The sequence below is a fragment of the Epinephelus moara genome, chromosome 8, assembly GCF_006386435.1.
Source record: "Epinephelus moara isolate mb chromosome 8, YSFRI_EMoa_1.0, whole genome shotgun sequence".
Taxonomy (NCBI): domain Eukaryota; kingdom Metazoa; phylum Chordata; class Actinopteri; order Perciformes; family Serranidae; genus Epinephelus; species Epinephelus moara.
Window position 1 is genome coordinate 16,740,826 of NC_065513.1, and position 27,939 is coordinate 16,768,764.

General features: G+C 41.6%; 1 protein-coding gene across 2 annotated transcripts in view; it reads left to right on the plus strand.

The window, feature by feature from the left end:
- The first annotated feature begins 10,111 nt into the window (after positions 1 to 10,111).
- The window catches only part of trpm3 (transient receptor potential cation channel, subfamily M, member 3), a 182,272-nt gene continuing 164,444 nt past the window's right edge, over positions 10,112 to 27,939 (plus strand). For both annotated transcript variants that reach the window (XM_050051553.1, XM_050051550.1), the window contains exon 1: positions 10,112 to 10,315. In XM_050051553.1, the coding sequence (XP_049907510.1) occupies positions 10,112 to 10,315 (204 nt within the window). The remainder of the gene's footprint in view (positions 10,316 to 27,939) is intronic.

The window sequence follows — 27,939 nt, forward strand, 5'->3', positions numbered from 1 at the left end:
ATCCCCTGCCACACTGATAGCCCGAGGGCCAAGCATAGTTATATAAAAGTTTAAGAGTTTCATCTCTACGAAGCAGAAGTGACTGAAGAGGAAAGATTCGGTCACGACCTGGGCAGTTCTCCCTCAGCACAGAATCGTCATTACAGATGGAATTTGTGTGTGTGTGTATATGAGCGGGCAAACACTTCGGTATCTTCTCCATGGTTCAGTGATCAGTGACTTGTCTCCAAGCCGGTCTGTGGCTGTCGCTCAGACACAGATGAGCTGTCCCTCATTAGTGCGTGTGTGGCTCGGACGGAAAGCCAGCACGAGTGAGTCACTCAAACCCCCACGTACACACACACACACACACTCGTAAATTACCGATGCATCATTGTGTGAGCATATTGAGAATATCATGGGTTTTCTGGCTGCCATTTAGACTGTTGTCAAACAGCCTGTGAGATGTGTAGGAGTTTCAGCAGCACTGTGGACAGTTTTGGTGACACCTCTCTACAGGAGGCTGCATTTGCTTTTGGCTCATCTGCTATTACATCTTGTCAGCGAATAGAGTCTTTCCCAGACAGCTGCAGAAAGGTTGAAACAACAGAGCAAAGAACATTGTTCTAATGTGATCATGGGTTTACTGACTTTTATAGTTGCAGGATGATCACAAATGATAACTCACAGACTCCATATCGTAGCTGCAGTGTTGGTTTTGTACATCCCTTTTTCTTTGGGACAGTAATACTCCACCAGAGTATTATCTGTAAATACAAACCAGGTGCACCCTGCAATTCTACTTGAGAGACATCACAAATTCGGGCAAACAGAAACACGCATATTGTCTGTGGATGCTGTGCGTGAATTATTGATAGCATCAGCCTGCTTAAAAATGCATCCCCAACCTTTCTGTCGCACAGAGAGGAAGCAGTAATTAGTGTTAGGATATGAGAGGAGACAGGAGCTAATTATCAGTGGGGTAAACATGGCAGCACTTGTACTCTTTTTTTGGAATAAACTTTCTTATTTCCAACAGATTCTGCAGGTATATATACCAAAATGCCGTATTGTTAATTACTTCCATCCTATGATCCAGCTGGTTTAGTTTCAAGGGAGGGAAAAGGGTATAGGGAAGATGAGAGAAGGTGAGAGATGTCATTTCTGTTTGCATAAATGTACAGTAAGGTGACAAAAAAGATGGTGGTGGTGTCTGATTATGAAAATATAAATGCAGAGTTGGAGGAAAGACGTGGATGAGCCACTTACCAGACCATTCCATGTTCGAGGACAGTACGATCCAGAATTCATTACACCAATTTCCTACATTGATTTGCTCATTTAAGTGAGGTGGCTACATGCCAGAGTCTGAGTATGGCACTCACAGCTGAATAAATTAAAAAGTATGAAGGAATGGGTGGATGGGGAGTCGGGGCCACTGCAGAAAATGAGGAGTAGTTGGAGAAAGTAAAGTCAGACGAGCTCAGTTTGCTTAAGTCTAGCTGGCTGTAATGAAGCTGGAGAAGCTGATGGTTAGATGTTGCGAAGGAAACAGGGATGACAGGTGAGACCTCAGCTCTGTTGGAGTCTGTCACACCTGCCTCCTGCCATTAATACCAATGACTATTTAGTATGGAGCCCCTTGACGTATCGGCGTGGTCAGCATATGGAAGAGAAAGGAGACTTATAGCAGCAGGAATCAGATCATCAGCACCAAAAAGGTGAAAAACAAAAAACATGAAATCAGATTAAGAAAACAAATAACTGATCTAATGAATCAAATAAGGAGAAAGCAAAATTTTGCATGCCAAAAACCATCTTCTCTTCTTTGGGGGATATGTGGTCCTCCTTTGGCAAGACAGTATCTGCTCACATAGACCAGAAAATAATGGACATAGCTACCATGACGTCAGCTACTGGTTTGTATTATCCCCTTTTAAAGCCTAGAGTTTGGCAGTTTGGTTGTCACCATCTTGGTTTTTTTGGAGCCAGAAGTGACCATATTTGGACAAGAGGGTAGAACTGAGGAGGAGCTAACTTTAAGTGTTAATAAAATGTAAACAGGGGAGTTATATAAAAATTAACCCCCTGTAGAGTTGTCATGAAGGGGGAGATAAGGTAAAGAGACCAAAACCGTGTTTTGTATCAGGCTGTAAATATGTTTATTTCTGCTATAAAGTTGGGCATTTTAACAGGAGTGTCTTTGGCGATTGACCAGCTTCTGGAGCCAGCCTCAAGTGGCCATTCAAGGAACTGCAGTTCTGGCACTGTGTCGACTTCATTTTTCAGCCCTGGAGGTTGCCAGCTGTCTGGTCATGACAGTGTTCAAATATTTAAAGGTCTAGTGTGTAGGATTCAGGGGTATCTAGCAGTGAGGTTGCAGAACTAAAACTTCTCCCGAGTGCCGAACATGGAGGAGAGCTATGGTGGCTGAAGTGTAGACATGAGTGACCCTATCTAGAGACATAGTTAAGAATATTACATACCATTTCTGCTGATAGACGCCCCTAAATCCTACACACTGGACCTTTGACACTATAAAATGTTTTAAATAAAAACATTTATTTTGTGTCGACAATGTTTATATCTTTGTGGCTAATTTGACAATTAAATCTACCCTCTGCAGTTTTCTTCCTTCAGTTATCTTGCTCAGAGACTGGAAACCATTTGGTGTGTCTTGGCAACATTTTAAATGAACTGAGTCTGAGTTTCTTAACCCCTGAACCAAAAACATCTTGAGAGCTAATCCTCATACCTAATGCAGTTTGAGGAGAAAACATCGGAGCAAAGTTCAGCATGAGAAGTTGTTAAATCATTAAAATCCTGCTGGAAACCAACAAAACACCAAAACAGACCGTCACTTTAGCCTCAAAAACACTTTATGTAGTAATTCTTAACCTCCTATCACATGGATTTCCTCTTAAAAATCCAGGTGGACTGGATAATGCAGTCATGCAGCAAATATGTCAGCTCAGAGTAAATAAACAACCGTGACAAAGTCTTATGCAGCCATATTCAGTGTGCATGTTTTCAACATGTTGCATCATGCTTACAGTATGAAGGCTACAAAATCACCAGATCTTTTGTACATGATATTATTACAATTATGTTAGAAGTGTACAAATGTGAGGAAATTCTGAAATTAGTCTTGAGCCCATTTGCATCGTTATGAAGTGCAGCAGATATTTTCTTATGTTCTCTCTCTCTGATTTTGTCCTCCAGAGGAAAATGACGAGGAAGTCTCACACTAGAAGAGTTCTGACCCCGCTGTGCACAGAGTTGAAGGTAGGAAGGCACCCTCTGTTCCTCCACGATCTTGACGGATCAGACAACATTTGTGTGAGATTTAGAATTATTACAATATAAACTGATCAGAATCTTAAATTATTTCAAAAGCTCATCTGCAAAACTGTCTCATTAGTTGCTTCTACTGCTGCTAATTAACTTCAGAAGGAGCCTTAGTTATCTCATTAATTACCAGAATTTGTTCACTCTTGAATTTTAAGTATAAGTGCATTGAAGTCAATTAGATGTTAAAACTAAAAGGTCTTCTTTAAAATCTATACAGCGCATATAGAATTTGAAGACGGCTTAAAAGGGTTGCAATCAGGTTTTTTAGTTTAGTAATTTACTATATTTTACTCGTAGCTCACAGCTTTGACTACATTTTGAAATGCAAAGATGTTTCGCTCTGATATTCATGTTTAGTCAAAGCTGGGTACTTTCTAACTGTCAGAGAAGTTTTTTTTAATGTGATGAATACTGTGGAGAAGAATTTATGTGCAATGATTTAAAAGCTCAGACTTAGAGAAGAACCTCAGCCCTGGATATATGAAAGTTGGATAAATTGGCGTTCAGCGTGAGATGAATAATTTAGACGAGATCAACTTGTGTATTTTAACACGGTCAAACAATAACATCACAGAATTTCCTCGAATGTGGTTTTCTCTATGGTGGTGACATGCAGCACTTCAGGGTTAAAAAACAAAGGATTTTGTAATGTTTTTCATGGCTTTTGGGAAAAGATGCTCTTTGATCGTCAACACACTGTAATGTCTTTTTAAGAAAGTCTGACAATGAATAATTGTTTCGGAGATTACAAACTAACTGTGCAATTTTCTCAAGTATTTTGTTATTCCTTTGGCTAATGGCATCTCCTTTTGCAAGGGCATGCTTTGCTCTTTGCTTTCTTTTTTTTCTGTGACTTGTTAGAGTTGGAGCTTGACACTGCACAACCCCGGAAAAAGTATTCCACTAATCAGACAGCCAATTAAAAAGCCTTTCTGAAAAAAAGTTACTTACAGACCTTTCAGAGTTTAATGGAATAACCTGAAATTAACGGGTAGATATTAAACAGGCGAGTAGGTGTTTTTAATTGCATTTATTTATTTGGTGTTGGGCCATTTACAGGTCAGCCCCACAATAGTTGAAACTGAACAAGATGTCCTTTTGTGATATTTGCTAGACTCAGTACATTGCTTTTTATTTCTGCTGTTTGGTGGAAACTGTTCTGGCAATTCAGGATATCAGTGATTGATCCTGTAAGATGGCTGCATTATATTATCGTGCACGTCTATGTGTATGGGTGTATTTGTAAGAGACATAAAACACTAATATTTTTGTGGTTGATTGAAGGAGTGTTCACTGCTGGTGTGTTAATGGATATAACGGTGTGAAATTGTACACGAGCACACGTGGTGATACATGGGGGGATTATAATGAAGCACTGATGATGCAACCCCAAAGTTTTGGGTTTAGTAACCATGGCAACTACACAACCGTGTGTGGGTAGATCTTTGATGTTAAAGAAAGGGGGTGGTACTGGGGGGACAGGAGGAAGGCGCATGTCAGCTAGTTCACACCGACTTTACGTTAAACACACCACATCAAATTTCCTACAAGCGCCTTAAAAACTTTTATTCTCCCTTCTGCTTTTCAGAGTTTCTGTTTTCTAACACTCTATCAAAGGGTTTCTCAACCTTTGTGCCCCACGTCCCCATTTTCCAGTAACCAGTAAATTGTTAGTAATATGCTGTGAATTTGAGTTAAGCATGACATTTGGTTTTCTGTGTTCAACAGCTAGCCTCAAAGTAGCGAAGCTTATCTGGGATAACTTCTATCTTTCTGTCTGTCAAAACATCAGTCTCATCTCCTGTGTCCCTCTCTGTGTGTTGATTTCCCATGAGAAACTTCTTTAATTGCTACAGCCTCATTGTCAAATTAGACTAACATTCTGCATAAACTTCTGAAAAGTTGAAAAAATGCATTGCAGTTGTGTGTGTGTGTGTGTGTGTGTGTGTGTGTGTGTGTGTGTGTGCGTGCGTGTGTGTGTTTGCAGTGGAGTAGTGTATACTCACCTATTTTTCTGTCAGTTTATGGTATACCTACCTATGAGCCAAAAAGCCATTGGAATATAGTAGAGTATAGCCACTTCCTTCTTGGTAACCCACCAATCTAGGCTACCTAGTAGTACACCTACCTTATCAACTACCACTACAGCACTATGTGTTAGTGGTGGGAATCACCTGAAATCCCATGATGACATTATAACAGTACTTAAGTCATGACACAATATTATTGCACTGTTCAATGTCTTGCAATATGCTGAGAATTACAAAAAACATATACTGTGATATATTAAGACTTATTACCTAATTTCAACTGCAAAGTATCTCTTTGTCAAAAGGCTACCAAACATTTGATTTGTATTTGCAATAACAATAATTTAACCTAGCCTACATTATAAAAATATCAATACTTGGCGTCCAAGTATCACTACCATACTGACACACAAAAAAAGTGTATTGCTGTTTTGATTTTTCCCATCCCCTGTTTGAGTGTGTTGAAGGAGGTTTAAGACCCTTCAGTGTTAAGATAATTCTCACATCCAACACCAGTTAATTTATGGCTTCCAAAAAACCACACATATTTCCATATCATACACAACACATATCATGTCTTCATCCGCTTATTTGGGGCTGGGTTGTGGGGGCAGCAGGCCAAACAAAACACCCCAGACGTCCCTCTCCAGGGACACTTTCCAGCACCTCCTGAGTGGCCCCAGGGCGTTCCCAGGCCAGATGAGATATGTAATCCCTCCAGAGTGTTCTGGGTCTGCCCCGGGGCCTCCTACCAGTAGGACGTGCCAAGAACACCTCTAATGGGAGGCGCACAGGAGGCATCCTGATCAGATGCTTAAACCACCTCACCTGACTCTTTTCAATGGAAGGAGCAGTGGCTCTACTCCGAGCTCCCTCTGGCTGTCCGAGCTCCTCCCCCTATCTCTAAGGCTGAGCCCAGCCACCCCAAGGAGGAAACTCATTTTGGCCGCTTGTATCAGTGATCTCATTCTTTCAGTCACTACCCAGAGCTCATGACCATAGGTGAGGGTTGGGACGTAGATGGACCAGTAAATCAAAAGCTTTGCCCTCCGGCTCAGCTCCCTCTTCCCTTTCACAGTCCAGCACAGTGCCCCCATCACTGCAAACACCACACCAAACTACCTCTCTATCTCACGCCTCATTTTACCCTCACACGTGAAGAAGACCCCAAGATACTTAAACTCCTTCACTTGAGGTAGTAACTCTCTCCCAACCCAGAGGGGGCAATCCCCCATTTTTAGGCAGAGAACCATGGTCTCAGACTTGGAGGTGCTGACTCTCATCCCTACCGCTTCACACTTGGCTATAAACCACCCCGGTGCATGCTGGAGTTCACGGTGTGATATAGCCAACAGAACCACATCATCTGCAAAAAGCAGAGATGCAATTCTGAGGTCCCCAAACTGGATCCCTTCTTTTCCCCAGCTGCGCCTTGAGATCCTGTCCATGAAAATCACAAACAGGATCGGTGACAAGGGACAACCCTGGCGGAGCCCAACACCCACTGAGAGCATGATTGACTTTACGCTGACTATGTGAATGCATCTCACTTTGGTCATACAGGGACTTGATGGCTCAAATCAACAACCCCAATACCCTGTAATCCGGCAGTACCCCCCACAAGAGTCGCCATCGTAAGGCTTTTACAAGTCCACAAGTCACATGTTTACTGGATAGGCAAACTCCCACGACCCCTCCAGCAGCCCTGCAAGGGTAAAGGGCTGGTCCACTGTTTCATGACCAGGACGAAAGCTGCATTGCTCCTCCTGAATCCGAGGTTCAATAATCGGTCGTAGCATCCCTTCCAGCACCCTGGAGTAAACTTTCCCAGGTAGGCAGTGTAGTGTAATACCCCGATAATTGGAGCACACTCTCTGGCCCCCTTTATTGAAAATGGGGACCACCACCTGGGTCTGCTACTCCACAGGCACTGTACCTGACCTCCATAAGACACTGAAAAAGCATGTCAGCCAAGACAGCCTAGCAATGTCCAGAACCTTCAGCATCTCGGGGTGAATCTTGCCCACACCCGCTGCCTTGCCACTGGGAAGCTTTTTGACTACCTCAGCGACCTCTGCCAGGGATATGGACAAGAGTTCCCCAGAGTTTTCAGACTCTGTCTCCTCCACGGAGAATGTGACGGCCAAGTTCAAGAGTTCCTCAAAGTGCTCCTTCCACCGCTTGACAATATCCCCAGTTGGGGTCAGCAATTCTCCTTCTCTGCTGAGCACAGCCTGAGACAAGCCCTGCTTTCCCCTCCTGAGGTGTCTGACGGTTTGCCAGAGCTTCCTTGAGGCCAACTGAAAGTCCTTCTCCATAGCCTCCCTGAATTCCTCCTACACTCAGGTTTTTGCTTCAGCAATTGCCACGGCTGCAGCCCTTCTGGCTAACCATTATCTGTCTGCTGCTTCAGGAGACCCCTGGGCCAGCCAGACCTGAAAGGCCATCTTCTTTACTGGTGTCACTGACAGCACTCACATGACAGGCACCAACAACCGTCTGACCACAGCTCCTACCAGGTGCCTCCAGGCTTTGAACATGGACCACTCAGATTCCATGTCCCCAACCTCCCCTGGGATGCACAAAAAATTCTTCCTGCTGAATTTGCATAATTCATTTTTTTAAATGTTAGAAAATAGATGAACAACACAATCATAATTTCCCAGGGCCAAAGATGATGTCTTTAAATGTCTTGCTTTGTCCAACCAACAGTTCAGAACCCAAAGATATTCAGCTCACATCGACTGAAGCAGCTTAAAGAATAATTGTTTCAGCTCTAGTGTCCAAAGTCCAATTTGTGTTATGTACAGTAGTAAGACTAAGCCCTTGGCTGATCATGCCAACAATGCCATCATTATTTAGCATTACTTAATCAGTTACTTAAACATTTCCAGCTGTAGTGCAGCACATTGTATTTTACAATTTCTATTCCGCTCCACTGATCTAATTTTTCATTAGCCAAAGGTTAATTTTTGCATCAGCAATTCAGTACTGTAGCGAGGGATGTCTTCGAAGTCCCCATGGTGTCGTTTCATGTTTGATCAAAAGTTGAGATTATATGTTTTTACTCCCACTGTCTTTTTTTCTCCCTCCTTCTCCCGCTCTCCCACTGTCCTTCAGGGAATATCTGTCTTGCTTTTTCACTTTCCCCGTCTCTCACTTGCTTAGTAATGCAATCTTGCTCTCTCTCTCTCTCTCACTCACACACACACACACACACACACACACACACACACACACGTAAATACACATAAATACACACTGGAGCTACTCCCAGGTGGTAAGTGGTTGCTGGGAGCGACGATGGCAATGTCCCTAGTGTTCAGACACTGTCACCTCTCCTTACTCCGTCTCCCTGTCTCTATCCCACTATCACTCTGTCTCTTTGTCTATCTGTCTCTCATCTTATTTTCTTCTTCCAGAGTATTTTCCTCATCTTCTTTGGCCAAAATAGAGTGAGTAGCATTTTAGATTACCATAGAATAAAAAGCATTTTTTCCCTCAAAACTGCACCTAAAGAAATGACTCAAATTCTCACCTTTTTGTCAGCTCCACAACTCCACAGCATGGCGTCACTTTAAGCACAGCTGAAGACTTTTAGTGAGAAGTCTGACAGCGAAAGCAGAAGATGACCAGTAATGCAGCAGCAAATTGAAAAAGCAGAGAAGATCACATCTGTGACTTTTATTTGGTATCGTTCCTTTGGTCTCCACTTGCATCAGAGAGACTGAGGCTCAGGTGGCTTAACTCATGAACTGTGAACCATGTACATCAAAGAGGCAAAAGACAGAGGAGAAGAACCATGTGAGACATGTACCCTGCACTGAAATTAAGAGTGAGATTGTGAATGAAAGCTCTGGGAGCACGAGGAATAGGAGAGGGAGGAGATGGAGGTTTAGTAGCCGAGGTATTCAGAGCGCAGTGAGAGAGTGACTTACTGAACAGGGTGTCTGTCTCTGTGCCTCTCAGTCAGCTTAAAGCAGCTCTGCACTATTCTCAACAGGAACCCTGCACTCCAGAGACTCTTTCTTTTCTCTTGGTTTTTACTTGTCTGGAAGCTTTTTCTTTTTTCCTCTCTCCACCTGTCTCGCTGTCATTTGCTCTTTTTTCCTGCTGTTTCACTGCCCACTCTGTGGCTCCTTGTTATTATTTCATCTCTGTCTTGAAGCCCCTTTCTAAATATCGTACCCTCAAACCCCCTCCCTCCCTCTCTCCCTCCCTCCCTCACTCTCTCTCTCTCTCTCTCTTTCCCTTGCCTTGTTTCCCGGTTTCTCTCTCTCCCTCTCTCTCTCTCTGTGAGGAGGGAAAACAGCATCAACGGCTGAATCGCAGTAACAGCACATGCAACAGGGTGCAGACAGCACCTTCTGCTTCGCCACCTCTCCTCCCTGACTCTCATCCATCCCAGAGGAAGGCTACAGCGAAGGAAAGAGGAGCACACGAGTGCAGCCGACCAGGTGAAGATCTTTTGTCCTACTCCCTTTGAACAAAAGATCAGAAGAGGGAAAAAGTGAAAGAAGCAGGCAGAAAGGAGTTTGAAATTTCTCTTGCAATCATTTGAAGTGAGAAAGAAGACTTAGAGAAAGAGGAGAGACACAGAGACTGAACAAATCAGGCTTGTTCAGTGGGCAGCAGAGTTGAGAGTGAAGTGAAGATGCCACCTGTGGCATTAGTTTGATTAAAGAGCAGCCTCCTTGACTCAGCGTGAGTCCCTCACTTCCCACATCTTTCTAACCACATTTTTAACACCAATGGCTTCCAAGAAGAAGTGGGCTGAGCGGAGGGAGGTGCGCAGGGAGCGGCCGTTCTCCACCCGGGATGATTCATCTGTTGCGTCCGGGACATCTGGGCCGGGGCGTCCCACCACCAGGGGGCGCTTCTCAGAGTCGTGGAAGAGGCTCAGCTCCAGAGGGGGTTCCACCAAGAGGGGGGTGCTCAACTCCCAGCAGCCACCGGTAAGATGTTCGGAGGATACACAGGCCCTCTCTACATGTTCCCCCAAAGATTAATCAATGACCTGGGTGCTGGGAGGGAAATGGGACAGGAAAGGCTGCTGTCGAGATAGCACCTTGCCTGGGAGGGAGTTAAGCAGCAGTGAGGGATTAGGAAGTTAATGGGTTAGAGGAATTTATATAAGACTAACATGTTGGTTAATTTACCAGTTTAGTAATAGGGATTTAAAACGTCAAAATCCTCAGTGGAGTATTAACCATGCGGTGCCGCTTGCTAACACTTGAGTAATGACAGGCATGTTGCATTAACCCAAAGTCAGATGCTTTTGTGCAGTTGTTTTTAGCTTTATACAGTCTTCCATCCCCTGTTACCTTGGAAACCAGGTACTGCAGTCTGAACACAATATTGTATTTATTTTTGGGTTTATTTTATACATATCTGTACACTACATACCATACATTAGTGTGGTCACAGTACTGGAATTTTTAACTTCGATACAGTACCTTAAAAAATGTCAATACTTGATACTATTCTCGACACCACAGAGAAAAAATGACATTAAGGGCATACAATTTAAATTTTTGTTATTAAAAGAGCGCTGATGACAACAGTCACTTCCAGGTAGACAACTGATAATTGATTTGAATTGCAGATATTTGAAGTGGGCAAAATTGTTTATCTCTGTTGTCAATTTAAGTCTTGATTGTAACGATTATAGATATATAGTTAACCAGGGCAGTCCAACATAGCTGACGTTTCTGCTGTGCTTCTTTTATGTACTGTGTTGCTTTGCTAGCTTCTTTGATAAACCAAATCTACCTGTCACAGAAGCTAACGTTTAAGCAATGAACTGCTGTGGACGGGGGCCGCAGCAAAATGTATTTTAGCCACCTAAAAAGACCCACTTAAAAAAAATCGATATCAGTTTAAGTATATGCCATAGTTGGAAACTTTTCTTTACTTTACAGGGTAAGCAATCGAGGCAGCGATAGACCAGCAACTCCTGTGTTCTGCAAAGTAAAATTACAACTTTTGTCAATGGAGTCTGGTAGCGTTGAGATAGTGGCTTTAGTTTCTCGTTAGAAAGGGCTGTCTGACGATAAGGTAAAGCAGTTCAAACTTCTTTTGGATGGCTAAAGACTAATGAATTGAGGCAGCGTTTGCTTTTATCTAATGTATGTGACCTGGGGGTTTTCCATGCAAAGGTTTTGTAAACAAACATTGTGATTCGGTCTCTAACATCATGGTTTGCAGCAGAGAATGGCAGACTCAAAACATATTATATATAGTAAATTTTACTCCATCAACATGTTAGATTTGTAACCAATTAGATTATAAGCTGCTACATGCTCTAAACTTTTGAGGTAATGCTAGGTAATCGATGCTAGTCACCTACTGGAGCACTAAAACACATTATCCACCAAGACTGGGGCGATTATGGTGTCTATGGTCCCTGTAGATAATGAGTAAATTGACCAAATGGACAGTCTGTCCTCAGCACCCTGTTGGTATCTAATGGAAAAAAAAAACATCTGTAGCATGCAAAAGGGATTCAACCTATCAAATAACTGGTGTATGAACCAAAGATGAGACGGCCCTGTGGAGAAATGTGTGCCATTAGTAAGTTAGTCATCTTTTAAAAGGCAGCTGGCTGTCTTATGACTTTATAATCCAATGCATAATAAACAGTGTTTGAGTGGCTTAGATATTACCTTGTTTACAGAGGCTTGGGGATCAGCTCACCTCTACTGCAGTATTTATAAAAAGGGGTGAGATGATGAACAATGAAGGCTCAACAATGTTGCTGTCAGAAATGAAAGATTATTGAGGTCCATTTTAGTAAAATAAACACTTTGGCAAATTTTTCTCGTTAAACTATTGTGCATGGTGCAAAATCCTATTTGTAGTATTGTAGGAGAGCCTGAAATACTGGAAGAGAAACATTCCACTTGTCCGCTTGTGAATTATACACCTGAGGACACAGTACAGCTGTTAATATTTATAATGTTTTAAGATTTGCCATCAAAAACCAGTGGGAATTATGAATTGGAAAAAAAACCATTGACTATTTTGGAAGCTGGTTGCACACACACACTCAGAGTTTGTCTTCATATCTCTTACTCTCCTATTTTGTTATTTCACTCCATTCCCTTTTTTCTTGTCTCCTGCACCTGCTTCAAGGTGCTGGGGTGCCTGTAGTGCTTCTAAATCAATGCATTCTCCACGACTTTTGGCAGCGTCTGACTGGTGGAAAAAAGAAAAATATGGAGTTTTTTTTCCATTTGGATCTGATGGATCCCATCCACCCTATTTTTGAAATCTAGAACTTCACTGATGTTTATGGATCAAGGTCAGAATTACAAAAAAGCTGGCTGCTAGCTGGTGCTCATGGACCATCATACTTGGCCAATCTGTGGGGTGATATTTGGCACTGATATCTGAGCTGGGAGATGTGTGGGAGACAGAGATATGCACGGCAGAGATACGAGATCCACTTCTGGCTTTTCAGTTGTGCCTCAGTAACCAGTGCTGTTTTGTATTGCACACATGTTCTGCTATGAAAATATTAGAGGGAGCGTTTTTCTTTAAGAAATACTATAAGGTTGTGGGCTGTCAGACAGTTTTGTCACTGATGTGAATATGGCTATATAAACATAAAGATGTGGATTTCTAAAAACTGAATTAACATATTTTGTAACAGCTGAACAAGTGTATGTTTGCTCCTGTCTGTCTCTCTCACTGCATATATGTTTTTGTGTATCTATGCTTGATCCTCTGGGATTGGTGTTGCCTGGATATGAACCGCAGAGTGATACCACCACAACACCTCTGCTTGTCTCAACACTTTGTACACTTTGAATCATTAGTTGTAATGGCCAGATGTGTGTGTGCGCGTCTGTGTGTGTGTGTGTGTGTGTGTGTGTGTGTGTGTGTGTGTGTGTGTGTGTGTGTCACACTGAGTGAGTAAGCAATCCTGTGTGTGAGTGACGGGATCAGTGTGTCAGAGGGTGAAGGACAGAAATTGAAAGCGAAAGTGTGTGAGAGAATTACTCCACAGGCGCTTTCAGAACCCAATACTCACTGATAGTGCTGAATGAGTGAAGGACGAGGAGAATTAGAGGCAAAGACAGATAGGGAGAGTGAGACAGGAGAGCTTTAAGAGAATTCAACACTGTGGATTTAAGTTTGTATATTATTGTAGAGGTGTGAAGCCATTTGCATTTCATTATCTGTAAGACAAACAAACAACAGAATGACGTAGAGAAGGTTGTATCCTGTAATTCAAAATACTTTTTATAAATCCATGAAAGTAACTTAAATTATTTTTTAATTAGTAATCGTAAAAGGCTCTGCACATGGCTAATTAGATCTCTACTCAGGTTCATTTTGGGTGGAGCATTTAATTCTGTGCCAGTCAGGGAAATGTCATTCAGTTGTAGTCTATACACCTGTGTGAAAGGACTCTGAGTATAATGTGGTCATAGCAGGCAAAGAACAGGTGGAACTAATAAAAATAATTATGGCGGAGCTACATGAGTTCTCAGTGAACCATTCCAGTAAACTCGATTACATCTGTGCCTGTCCAGTTATGACAGGTCTAAATGTCTGCACTGAAAAATGGCTATGGGCGTCAAAGCATAGAATAGAATAGAATAGAATAAATCTTTATTGTCCACCAGGGTGGAAAATTGTCTTCGGCTTACCAACATACAGGACGTAGCATAACATAACACATAACAGAGCTAAAATATGAACAAAGCCAAAACACAAGATAAAAATTCATATAGATACATTTTTAAAAGATGAATAAATAAAATAAAATACAGTGCTATAAAAATACGGTAGAGCCGTTCATGTCATTGTCTGTTGTTTAGTCACTTGGTAGAGTTAAGGATGCTAATAGCGCTGGGGACAAAGGACTTTTTAAAAGCCCCTTTAGCCAGAGGAACTCTGTAGCGCCTCCCAGACTTCAAGAGCTCAAACTGGCTGAAGAGAGGATGGGAGCTATCTGCCAGGATTCTCCTCACTTTCCTCCTTGTCCTCTCAGTGTAGAGATGGGTCAGAGGCTTTTGGGGTTTTCCCACTATTTTGCTCACCATTAACACAATCCTATTTAGTCTATGCTTGCATTTTGAGCTTAGGTGACCAAACCAAACAGAAAGATGATAGGTGAGAACACTCTCAACATGAGTGGTGTACACAAGCTCCAGGATCTGAGGACTCACACCAAGGCTGCTCAGTCTTCTAAGAAGACTGAGTCGCTGTGAACATTTCTTGAACACAAAGTCTGTGTTTTCAGAAAAACTCATCTGGCTATCAAGAACTGTGCCCAGATATTTAAATTTTTCTACAGTTTCAACAAGTTGGCCATGCAGTGAAACTGGTTCAGTTGTCAGATCCTGTTTTGAGCAGAAAGTTACCTCCTTTGTTTTAGCCACATTGATAAAATAAGCATAAGCATGGAACAGTCTCAGCAGATGGCTTTTTTCTTTTTAAGCACTGCAGACTGTGCATCCTTTACTTCAGTTCCAGGGTCAGTATCATTCATCTAATGGCCTTTCAAATTACATACGACAGCTTATTGCCCCAAATTGTCCTTTAAGTCCAGGAGGACTAAGGGCCATGGAGTTGTTGCTAACAGGGGGGGTGGGGGGTGAATTAAGTGTTATGTAAATTGAGAAATAAAATATATTAACTAATGGACATCAAGTAATTGAAAAAATAGTTTTTAGATTAATCGCTAAAAGAATATTTGATAGATGCAGCCCTATTTCGAACTTTAGTCTGGCTGGTACATTGTGTTCATTGGAGTCTAATGTTTAATGTTCTGTGTTGGATTAATTGTGATGGGCTCAAAGTAAGTACTGTGTGCAGCTGGAGGAGGTGTGGAGATGTGGCAGACAAACTTTTGACTCTTCTCTTCTCTTCTCTTCTCTTCTCTTCTCTGTGTGGGGGTCTGTAGCGATCAAGTGTATGATAAAGTATGTGTCTCAGTTTGTGTCATGCTCCTGTCTTCATCCTCACATAAATGCCCTGCAGTTCATCTAGCCATCTGTGGATCATGGCGGCCTTCTGTTAGCTAGAGAATCAGAAATCCCCTGTCCCCTTTACAGCAAGACAAAAATGTTTTTAGATTTAAACTGTGTGTGTAATTTGTGTTTTGTGAACTTTTGTGAAGCAGTATGTCATGTGGACTCTCCCTTGGAGAATAGGGCAATGTGAGACAGGATGGTGGTGTCAAAGCCTTGAAGCTCACACCATCACCCTGATGCTTTTGGCTTTAATGAGTCTTATCTCATGTCACAGTGGGACCACAATAGTCTCGAAAACAGACATTTTGCCCATTGTGATCACCTCTGGCATCAGAGCGTGACTTTCCTCATGGGTTTTCAGTTGCTTTGATCAGGCTCATTGGTCCTCAATATGTGTTTGTCACTATGTGTTGTCTCTCTTGTTAAGAAAAATAAAATAACCAATTAAAACTTACACCAAACGGCATAATCCTCTTCACAGCAACTTGTATACACATGCCATCAATTAATGTAAAGCAGCCATAACATGGCAAAATGTTGATGTGTTATGAAGCCAGAGAAGCTAAAGTAAATGGAGGATGAGGCTGTGCTCCAGTATCACAAGAGAATTTGACACAATATTGGTGTCAGTATTGAAAACAATGAAATAATCCTTCTGAACTACTGTGCTGTATCTAATGATGTTGTTCTGGGTGACTAACCAGTGTTCCCCCTGAAATAAATTCATGCATCCATCTAACCACTTAATTGTGCCCACTTGACATGTTGTCTTTGCATCAGTTACTGTATGTCCCGCAGCATGTGTGTTCAAGTGGCTATATTCAGTATTTTTTATGATAACGATGTGAAAATGCGAGTGTGAAAACTATGTGACAATGTGAAAGGGTTCGCATGTTGTGATAAACCAATTATTGCAGGTTTAATGATCTATACGTAGTAGGACACTTTACTGCTCCAGTGCCAGTATGCATCCCTCTTAAACGTTCTCACTATATCATTATGTAATATAATTAGAGTACAGATATAACCAGCTCTTCATCTGACCTCTGATCTCTCTTCATGCACAATGCACATATGCATACTTATCTAATAAGCGCAATAAGTACTATTGATTTCTCCCTGTTCACTGCAAGAAAAAGAACAAGTTTGTCTCTTTTTTTTAATTGAAAATTCAGTTTGTTCTTTTCTAAAACTCCTTCGCCCAAGGGGAACCAAACTGAAAATGTGCGAATGCTTGCATCGAATTGTCATTACAATGAACCCAAGTGTGATATTGCTTCATGAGGCAGGGGTCGGAAATGAGCAAAGAATTGTGACGGTTCCTATGGAAACGGTGCATGGTTCAGCTATTTGTGTTGTTTTCAAAAGGGATGCTTTTAGAAGAAAGATCAGTGGCTCACACATTTAAATGTGTTTTCTTTGAGTTATAGTAGGGAATCTGGCATTTGTTCTTTTGCTGCTTGGTGGCACAATCAGCCAGCCGCCAACTTTTCAACACATTTTACTTCTGAAAAACAAATATAGGTTCAGAGCTTTGTTGGATGCCTGGAAATGATCTCTCCCACCACAAGACTCGAATTAAAGCCATTTGATCCTGGTAGGGAATTATTTTCAAAATCTGAATCACGCCTATGAGTGTGCTCAGACAAGGAGTTTAACTCCAGTTCCTGGTCGTTATGTGTACTTACATGTAGTGCTACAAGCAAACATACTTAAATATAAAAAAAAAAAAAAGCACGTAGCTATTACACAGCTAACTAACTAACTAGCGTACTTATTGGCAAGGTAAATGGCATTATACACACCAGAGTGATTCATCTGATCTCATGCACCTCTGTGCATGTGTTTGCCGATTAGTATTTGAATAATGGGTGATAATCATAATTAAACACCACTAATATCAACCTTTTGTCTGCATTTGCCATTGTCCCGCTGTTGCCGCCACATCTACCTGCATCAAAACAGTAGTATTCTGCATCTTGCTTGATTTTGTTTGCTACCTGGGCCAAGTGTGACGTTGACGAGAGGTGTGACTCCACACCTTGCGCTAAAATGTAAGACTATTTTAACTTTTATGTACATCTAAAAACCTCCAAACAAACAAGGCGCAAAAGAGGAGTGCACCCCAGAGGCACTGTACCATAGGGAATCAATGGCTTTGCAGGAAGCACATTTCCAAGATCCTCTTACAAGTTATGATAAAATGCAATGCCAATTGCTCTATACTGGGGCGCACACTGGCTCCCACCAATGGTACCAGCACAATCTGATTTGGGTAGCAATGGTTCAAATAAGATGCAGCATCCTTATTTTCTCTTATTGCGTTTTGCTTATTGACTCTATTATTCTTTCAAGGACTCAATTTTCATTTATTATTCAGTGTTCTCTGTATACCTTTGAGTATAGGCACAAATGCCCAGGATTATAATACTTACTTTTCTCCTCTGTCTTCTGAATTGCACATTTAAGTAACTGTGACAAAGAACATACACTGCTGACTCCTTACCATATTCACAATTCACTGTAGATCCTGCCTTCAGTTTGCAGTTATTCCCCTCATTATCTCATGAACAATGTCCAGGATTTGAGTGAGAGACTGAAAGAAAAAAAAGAAAGCTTTGAGTGCTTTCGGAAAACCAGTATCTCCTCCACATGCTGTTTTTCTCTTAAGTGCCAAACCAAATATAAACACCGTAAAGTTTCGGCTGCACCTGTGCTTTCATCCATTTTTATTCAGGTCTGTTTTACCTGCTCCAAAGTTGAAATTGAAGAGTGGTACTGCACCAACTTTCCCAACTGCCTCATCATGCAGAGTTCTCCAGGTTGTGTCTTTGGCAGCACGCAGAATATGACAGTGTGGTTCCTTTGCAAAGTCAGTATGATTTTAGGATGAAAAATAGGCCCACATTGCTCTCTTTGCTGCCTGTATGCTGTTGAATGGCTCTGTAGGTGAGGTTAGCTCTCTCCCCTGTAGCTCGGCTTTTTCTGTGCTGTGAAGTTACACTTGATGCAAAGTAGTGGGATTCATATTTGTGAATTTTAGAGCTGCTTCACTTGTGAATTTTGCAGCTCAGCCATGATCCTTTGTCTTTTTATTTGTGTATATTTATTTGTACTTTCAGATACTATCTAAATATCAGGGTAAATATAATGTAATGCCAACAGGGGGAGCTGACATTGGGTGAGAGGTACACCCCGGACAGGTCGGCAGACTATCGCAGCTATCATTCACACTCACATTCACACCTACGGGCAATTTAGAGTCACCAATTAACCTATCCCCAACCTGCATGTCTTTGGACTGTGGGAGGAAGCCGGAGTACCCGGAGAAAACCCACACTTAGCTAAACGCACTTTAATCTTCACTGGGCCCGCTAGCAGTGTTTTTCCATTTCTTTGTGGCAAAATACACTGTAAATCCCATCCCACAATGCATCCATTTTTTAACACTCTTTAAATCTGCTGTGTGTAGAATGTGAAAACTTCTGGCATTGATGACTCCTAGTGGTAGTATCAAAGACGACACATGTATATTGCTATCTAACTTGATACGCTCACCTGTCTGTTGGCTCTCGCAAAACACAATGCACATGATTGGACAGTACGTAGCAAGGTGAAAGCTCAGTCTATGTCAGACAACTGCATCTTTAAAATGAAAAAACTCTACTTATCAAAATATAAGAAATATGATGTGCAGTGTGATAAATAATCTGCATAAACACTGTGTTAAAGAGTTCAAGGCTGCTACAGAAGAACAGTAACGGAAGTGAAATATGATCTGGGAAGTTCCAGTTTGAGTGTCCATTAAGTTTGAAGGCCTATCAGATCCAGTGCTCTCAATGAAATGAATGAGGACTATGTTTTTCAGGCAGTGTTAATGTCTGTCTGCACAAAACATTGCTATTGAAATATTTATTAACTTCACTGCACAGTAATCAGGGCGTCAGAGAGACTACTTATCTGTAGACAAATTGGTTGTTCACTGAGGTGTAGGAGACAGTTTGTACCTAGTAAATATTGATTTATCCTTTCCTGTGAGGAGATACATGTCCCTGAACCATAATCACTTATGCTCAGATAGTATGAATTTATGCCTCCGTATTCAGAGAGAGTCTGACTTTGTTACTAAGCCAGAGAAGTGTGCGTTGAGTTTTGCATTGCATTGAGTGTAGGCTATACTTTTTACAGTTGCATGTAGTTTAACCTGCTGGAGGGCTGCAGAGCCATGTGCACAGAAAAAAAAAAAAAAAGACTAGCCATGTAAAGACAGAGCTGAGCCGTGAAATGAAGCATGGGTTAGCATGGCTTCCACAGTCAGTGAGGCAGCTTCAGCTGATTATAATGGACGCGCTCTGCTGCAGGAATGCTGTGGCTGAAGTGTCGCGCCGTGTCTGTGTCCTATGTGTTTCGGCTGTGAGCGCTGTGGTTCTCTCCAAAGTGTGTGTGTGTGTGTGTCTAAGACAGAGAGAGAGGTGTAAGGTAGAGTATTGCGTGAAATGGTTCTGTAGGCCTAAGTATTGAAATGCAAACATGATTTGATTTTGTCCAGAGAAAAGATGACAAGAACACTGCTGTTGCAGGTAGTCGTACTAAAACTTCCCACTGTGATAAACACATATTCAAATCTCCAGTCTGCTACGACCGACAGCACACAAACGTGAAGCTCCAGGAAATAGCCTACACCCCACCAAAGTTGATCCCTCCTTGGCCGCGGAGGTGGGCTGTGGCGAGTCACTCTCCGTCTTTCAGGCAAATCTTTGGGAAAATACTGGTCACAGGCAACAGAAGACACCAGGTAAAGAAGAAAGAAAAAAACATTTGCAAGCTATCTAGTCTTAGACTGTACTCACCAGCAATTACCCTGACATTCACACACTGACATTCACACACTGACATTCACACACAGGCACACATCTCAGCCCTGCCTTTCTTTTACAATAAAGACGAGAAAATTATTAAAGAAAATGTTAAAATATTAGTTATTGAACCTTATTTTGGTGGAACCTATAGCAGCAACAGCACTAAAATAGTCCCAAAAACGCAGGATTTATCTAAATGGGCTGATTTTTTACAGCCCATACTCCTAGAATCAGCTTCCAATCATTGTTGTCACATCGTGAGTGACAGGTGTCGTGACAAGCCCCCTTGATTTACTGCCCAGCTGGGCTAAATTAATTCAGCCCAGGCCACTGACTTTTGGCCAATGACAGTGCGTGGAAGTACAGTGAGGGCCTGCCCGCTGTTGCTGTAGTGGAGAGTGAGCGTGGAGTCTTGCGAATTGCGTTAGCATCATGCTGAATGAGGTGGATTATTTTAAATGCTGTCTATCGAGCGGGACCTCATCCAAAAATCATTGGACTTAAATGACTTGGTGACTAACCTGTTTGCATCCCAGACAGGCGGTCGATGTGAGCTTCTCTTCAAATAAGGTAGGCCCAAGCCCTAACCTCTTATTAAAGGAGCATTACTCCTTTCCTTTCTTTACTGTCTGTGCGTACAACGGAAAATAGTATGTGTGTGTGTGTGTGTGTGTGTGTGTGTGTGTGTGTGTGTGTGTGTGTGTGTGTGTGTGTGTGTGCGCGCGCGCGCGCGAGCAAGCCAGCGAGCAAGCCAGCGAGAGAAAGAGAGAGAGAGAGAGAGAGAGAGAGAGAGAGAGAGAGAGAGAGAGAGAGAGAGAGCTTTTGGCATCACAACATTTTTGTAGTTAGCCTAATTCTCTAGTTTTGTTGGAGGTCATTATTGCTGTAACCTGGTACTGTATCTCGGTGTGATGTTACTGTTACCGCAGCTGAACTATTGATCAGTATAGGCCATAGGCCTAATGCATTAGCCCTCCCACCCAGTTTCACCAGGAGCCGATACTGATTACAAGTAGTGTAACAAATTACTGTTGGCAGGGAGCAATAAGTAAAGTAATGTTATTACTTTTGAAAAGACTTACGAGTAATGAGTAATATAGTACATTTTTATAGTAATGAGCCCAACACTGTCCATCAGCCCAACCCTAATATAAAGTGTATTCAAGCTTGGGCAAATGACAAACAATGACTGAAACATCATGTCAGATTTCGCAGATTAATGTTAATTTCAGTAGAAACTTAATAACAAGCCAAATTTAAACTTGTCTGTTGTGATGTTTGTGTATCTGTGCTTATTTGTGATTAAGAACTTTTACTCTGTAACACTGCTGTTTAGTTTTGAGAGGACTAAGTTTTTCTTTCTCTTTAGCCCCTCTGCAGTTGCTCCCTGTGGCTTAAAAAAATTATAGAAATTAACATTCATCATTGTTGTAAGCCTAAAGTGATTCTCACCTTCTCCAGCTGTGAAAATGTGTAGCCTATAAACCGAATAAAAAGTGTTTTGTCAACATCTCGTCAACTAAAATGTGGTCCGTATGTCTGCAGCCTGGCACCTTTACCTCTAAATTTTGCCAAACCTCAACAGTAATGGTTGGTCTTGAGCTTCCCTTGATAAGCTAGTTATGAATTCCAAATCCAAAAACAGGAGAAAAAAAAAAAAGAGAATTAATTGGGGCTGCCCCTTGAAAGTTACAATTGTCAGTTGCAGATGCTTCAGCTGACTAAGATTGCGTCAAGTAGTATTTTGTGTTTTTTGCTAGTCAGTGTGCTGTGCAGTGTACTTCTGGGGACTTTTTGGTCCCCAGATTTTGCTACAGGTGAGTGCTCTCACACTTGATGCTACTTTTTGGTACAGATGCAGCGGCACAGAATTGAAGAAACTTTCCACTGTATGGCTCCAAGATAACATTATCTTCTCTCTTCTGCTTGGAAGTAGTGAATTTACAGCTCAGAAATACTGAATACGACAGTCTCTGGCTTTTGTTTTATATCTAGTTGTTGCATATTTCTGATTCATTGTTAGCACCGTTAGCTTGTTTACTATGTGACATCCTGGTGTCAAACTGAATGTCCTGCTGAGCCTTGTCAAACTTTTAAAACCCAAGTCGAACTGTCGAATCTTCGTATTAAATCTGAATTAACCGACATAATTCTGAGTTGAGTACAGCAGAATTTGTTTGCTTTCACCACCAACACTGCAAGTTAAAAAAACAAATAATTATAAATAGCCCACTGCAGAGTACTCACCTTGTGGTAGAACATAATGAATAATGGCCACTTAATCATGTTTGAAAGCCCCTGCTCTTGCGGATCGTTGTGACAGTTTCAGGAGTAAGAACTTCCTGGTTACACTTTCATTCATATCCTATCAATGAATTAAGATAATCAACTGCATTATTTTGAACCAGAATGTGGCTCATGAAAAATGAGGTTCGTCAAAGTCAGAACACTATGGCTGTTATTTCATTGTCAGATACATATTTACCATCAACACTGCAGATCTTCTGCTCCTATAGTGTCGGATCAGACTGTGGATCAACAGGTACCTGATACTGAAATACCCAGATCAGGGCTAGAAAAACTTGATCAGGACATCCCTAACATTATCCCCTGTATCTGTTAAATATAAATGTACTAATTTAGACCATTACAATCATGTTTTGCATTTAATTTACTTGTTTTTAAATACACATATTTATAAATACACATTCAAAGGCAATATTTGTGCATATGGTGTCCTTTATAGTGATACATACTCAGCAGCGTGGGTGGATAGCACTCATGGTACATTGTAAATCATTAACCTATCGTAATACACCTCATACTAATTAAAGACAAATTAAGTAGCAAAGGAAAAGGAAGCAGACAGATGAGAGAGCCATCTGGAGAAAGGTTAAGTAGTGTGTGTGGAGGGGGTCGGGGTGGGGGGGTAGACGAACAGAGACAGATGTGTGGAAATGTGAACACATCCATCCCCACAGTGCCCTGTAACCATAGCACCAAATATAACTGTGAGTAAAAGCAGCAAAACAAAAAGCAGGGGTGCTAAAAAGTTGTTGTTTTTTTTAATTATTTGAGTGTAATAGTATCAGCAGTCGTAATTGGTCCCTCTCAGTAACTGTCATGCCACTCCTGAGACTTTCATTTCACTTTCGGTGGGGCTGAGTCATAACAAACCTGAGACCGGGCTGCTGGCATGCCAACACAGCTAAGTCCTCAACATTTTAATCTGCTTAACACACGTTTCAGTGGCAGGCCGGTAGTACAAATAAGCTGGTTATTTGATGGCGGTGATGGTGTACAGGAGTGTGTGTGTTGAGGGTGTTGACTGACACCCGTAGCAACAGTAGCTTGGAAACAGCCTGAAGTATCATGTAGAGTTTGCTTAAGCAGCGAACGTGGTGGGAGGTGTTAGATGGTGGGAGAACGTGCTGAGGAGACGAAGCATCTTTTGGGAGGATGAAAGGACTTATTTGTATATGACTGTGTTTGTGAGTGTGTGTGTGTGTGTGTGTGTGTGTGTGTGAGACACAGAGGAGCGCGAGTGCGTGATACAGATGGAGCTTAAAGTGTGAGAGGATTGAGTAGGCTGGGTAACTTTGAGAACGGTATTTCAAATGAACATTTTATCTATCTCTCTTTCTCTCTATCTCCCGCGCACAAACACAGCGGGGTGTGGCATGACCCTTTTTTGTTAAAGCCTAACTACGGAGATCTTTTCCCTAGATACCATTCAGAGAAATGATGTGGATGGTGAACTTTTCAGGGGGATAGAAAGGGCAGAATAAACTCTGGCCATGAAAAGGAAAAGGCAGGGATAGGAAAGCAAGAGGACAAGGTCTGATAAGGTCGCATGGCAAACTTTTGTTGCTGTGGCAATGACCCCCCCCCCACTCACCTTGCTGAGGTAATAACTGCAGTTGACCTAACAGACATTATCTGTGTGTGTGTGGCATAATTACGTGATGTGGAAACATGGGCTGCCTGACGGAAGGCGTATCCTGACCTTAACAACACTCATCACCGTCGCTGCAGTTTGATTCCAGCTGACTCGCTGATGCTACAGCCCGCTAACTTCTACTGAACTATTAGTGAGTTTGCCTGCACTGTCTGCCTAAATGCCTAAAAATAGATAAAAGGAGCTGACAGATTTTTGTAGATGAAAAACCACATCCTACCCCACCAAGAGCTCCTCGTTTTTTTTCTTGTAGTTTTGAAAATGCCAGACAAGAACACATGCATCAGTGTCAGAAAATATGTAACAATCAAAATTCTAGATTTAATTTGGCTTATATGTAACAATCAAAATTCTAGATTTAATTTGGCTTTTATTTATCTCCTCCTCTTCCTCTCTGTTTGATTTTACCAACCTGCACATCCGTTAACCCCCCCCCCCCCTTTGTCTCCGTGAGATTTAAGAGAGGGAGAGGTATTACGACGGCTTTATAATCCTGTCTCTCTGCAAGGCTTTTGGATCATTTGTTGAAGTGAAGTGTAAGAGAACACTGTGAGAGGCTAATGAATTAAATTGAGGAGCTCTTTTTCATTGAATCACTCTGATTGAAGTGTGCTATTGTCCTTAAGTTGCTTTGTCCACACTGTGCTCCTTGCCTTCCAGGCCAGCGCACTAACTCTGAGTGGCAGTCGAAGTGAAGTCACTCGTTCGCACACATTTTCATGCCAAAGCTAAAGAAACAATGAAATCCGCTCTACCTGGACTGCAGGATTAAAAACTAGTGTGGGTTTCTTATCACAGCTCCTTGGATCACACACACACACACACACACACACACACACACACACACACACACAGTATGCACACATATTGCACACACACAGAGAAACATTTAGAGGAAAGCAAATTATAAATGACCTGAAGGTGTATAGTATTCTCAGATATCGAGTTGTGTTCCCTATCACCAGTATAGTGTGGAGTAAACAAATAATTATACACACAGGGCTTGTTGACTTGCTAAAGCGATGCATAGCCTCTTACAAAAGAATATGATTCGAGTTGCTCCCCTTATGGATTTGTCAGATTACTGGCATGGGTCCTGATCAAAGCTTTTTTAAAACCCTCCTCTAAGCAGCATTGCTCTGAATTCCTTCTGCTAATTTATCCTCACTCAGACAGAGGAGAAGAGGAGCGGAGATGGAGAGAGAGGCGCAGACAGGAACGATTCAGAGATGCTCGGTCATGCCTCAGCCAAAACGGCTTCCATTAGACAGTTCACATTAGATTACAGCTGTTATGTATGCAGAAATGATACGTTTTAATCTTTCATTTCCTTCATTCCTGCAGCTGTTTTTTTCTCTCGTAGATTTTGGTGTTATGCGTTGATGTCATGAACGAGGGTTGACAATGAGATCTCTTCTGGCACACATAGAGCCTGTTTATACCTGGTATTGATGTGTTTTGATGATCCGAACAAAAATGGACAGCCGAGAGGGGTTACTACAGCACAACTGATACAAAAACCATCTCAGAAAGTATGTTTTTTTGTTACAGGTATTACACAATTACTATTATTATCAGTTAGAATAACCTTTAAAGGAAGGAAAACAATTTTTTTGTTGTTTTGGTTCAGCAAACGCTTTCTATTAATTGAAATTTGAAACCATTTTTTTAATGGAAGTATGTGTAAAAAAAGCAGCGCCAGCCAGTGGCATAGGCAGTACAGGGAAATGCTGAGGGTGCCGTCAAACATTGGGGGGGGGGGCGCCACAAATGGGGGAAGGAAAAAAATCAAAATATTTATCTTTCACTAGTTTTTACTAATACTATCACTGCTGTTATTTTGAAATACTACATCACGCCACAACAACTCTAACATAGAGAGGCATTTTTTTCCGACGTCACCTGAACGGGAAACACTCTGTATTGTTATCATATCTCAATGACAAAAGCTGTCTGGTGCCCACTCAATTACCTCTACACTACTGAGAGGAATGTTTATCGTAAGCTGCCGGTGGACACAACGACCAGGTCACAGAGGTTGCATTGATTTACATTGTGAAGTGTTCAAGCTCTATTCAGTAAAATTTAGTATCAGGCGAAGGTAAGTCATAACATTCTCATGATGTGTTCGATGTAATCTTGTAAAATGTAGCTTTTAGTGAGAAACTTGAAAAAAATACAGCTGTTTGAAGGAGAAATTTGATGTTTTTTACAGCACTATAAAAAGATATTCGAGAGAGAATTATGATGTATCAATTATAGTTATGTTAAAGATTATTTCATAAATGTGTATTGTTGAATTTGTGCTCATTCAAAGGTAGTGTAATGAAGGACTGGATGACTTTAAAACTGTTCATTTCTTTAGTGTAGATTTCTATGTGGCACAAAAGAAGAATAAATAACACCAAGAAACACACAAACACCAATATAAAAACATTGCTATCGACCATTGGTGAAATAGTTATTTTAGACATTGGTATCAGTATCAATAGAGTTAGTAAAATTAGTAGAATTTCGAAATTGGTGCATCCCAAGTGCATTTGTGTAATGTATTATTATTTTACAATGTCATATATTATTTTATTGTTTATTCTTCCGAACTGGTTAATTTGTAATTCTTTTTTAAAATTGGTGGTCTGATATGCAGTCGAAGTGAGATTCTCTGTCTGGTTGCATATTTTCTTTCAATACCATAGATTAGCAAATGTTCACAGTATGATAACTGTCGATTTTCATACCACCTTAAAAGCTGCAACCCTAGCTGATACACAGCATTGTTCACACCTGTGTCTATTGTGCATCTCCAGCTGACCACTTGCGTTCAAATTTCATTACTGCCACCACCACTTACGCCACAAAGTCAGAGGGCCTCGTGCACACTTATTACGTTCACACTCTTGGTAGCTGCTTGCTAGCATGTTCGCTAGTCATGTTAATGGTTGTACCTGGTACAGCTGGAGATATTGCTGTCAGCAGAATTCAACACGTCTTCTTCCTTAAGGCAAAATGATGGGTGGTCATGCAACTTTTTGTCCAACTTGAAAAAATGGGCAAGTTACAGAGCGTTAGCACACTGTCACCAAAACAACCACCAAGTCCTGCATTAACGACGCAAAAAAGGTCAACGTTTCGGTCTCAAAGACCTTTTTGTGTCTTGGGAAAGGTCATTGAGACCACAACATCAACCTTTTTTTTTTAATTGGTTTGAGTGATAGAATCACACTACATCTTGGTGGTCACACAGGCTATTATTTTTTATTTTTTTAACCTGAGCTTTAGACTGTGCTTTTTTTGCTTATACATTATAGTACTGAACAGCACTACTCAGGGTTTCCCCTAGGAATTGTTCTGACATCAGCAGAGGCACTCTCTATTTTAGATGAGGCGGAGATGAGCAGAGAGCAGGCAGCAGTCTGTGTTTACACCTGGCGCTCCTAAAACCTGTTGCCAAACATAGAAAGAGGAAACCCTATAGAAGGGAGCTCTGTCTTTTTTTTTATGTAAATAGAGATATTCTTATTTATGTAAATTAAGGCATCTTTGAAAAGGGATCTGTTGATCTAAAACCCATGTTGCACCCTGTCTTTGAACTGTGGCTTTGAAGCTCTTCTGTGTGACGCCATGAGCTCTGGGCTTCAAGGCGAAGCGTATCCTCCTATGTGTTTCCTGGTGTAGCGGTGTGGCAATAATGATTTGCCATAAAAGCCATTACCAGGGGCCCCGGGGCCACTGGGCTATGGGTCGAGCTTTATTACACCGACCCGCAAGACGGTAAT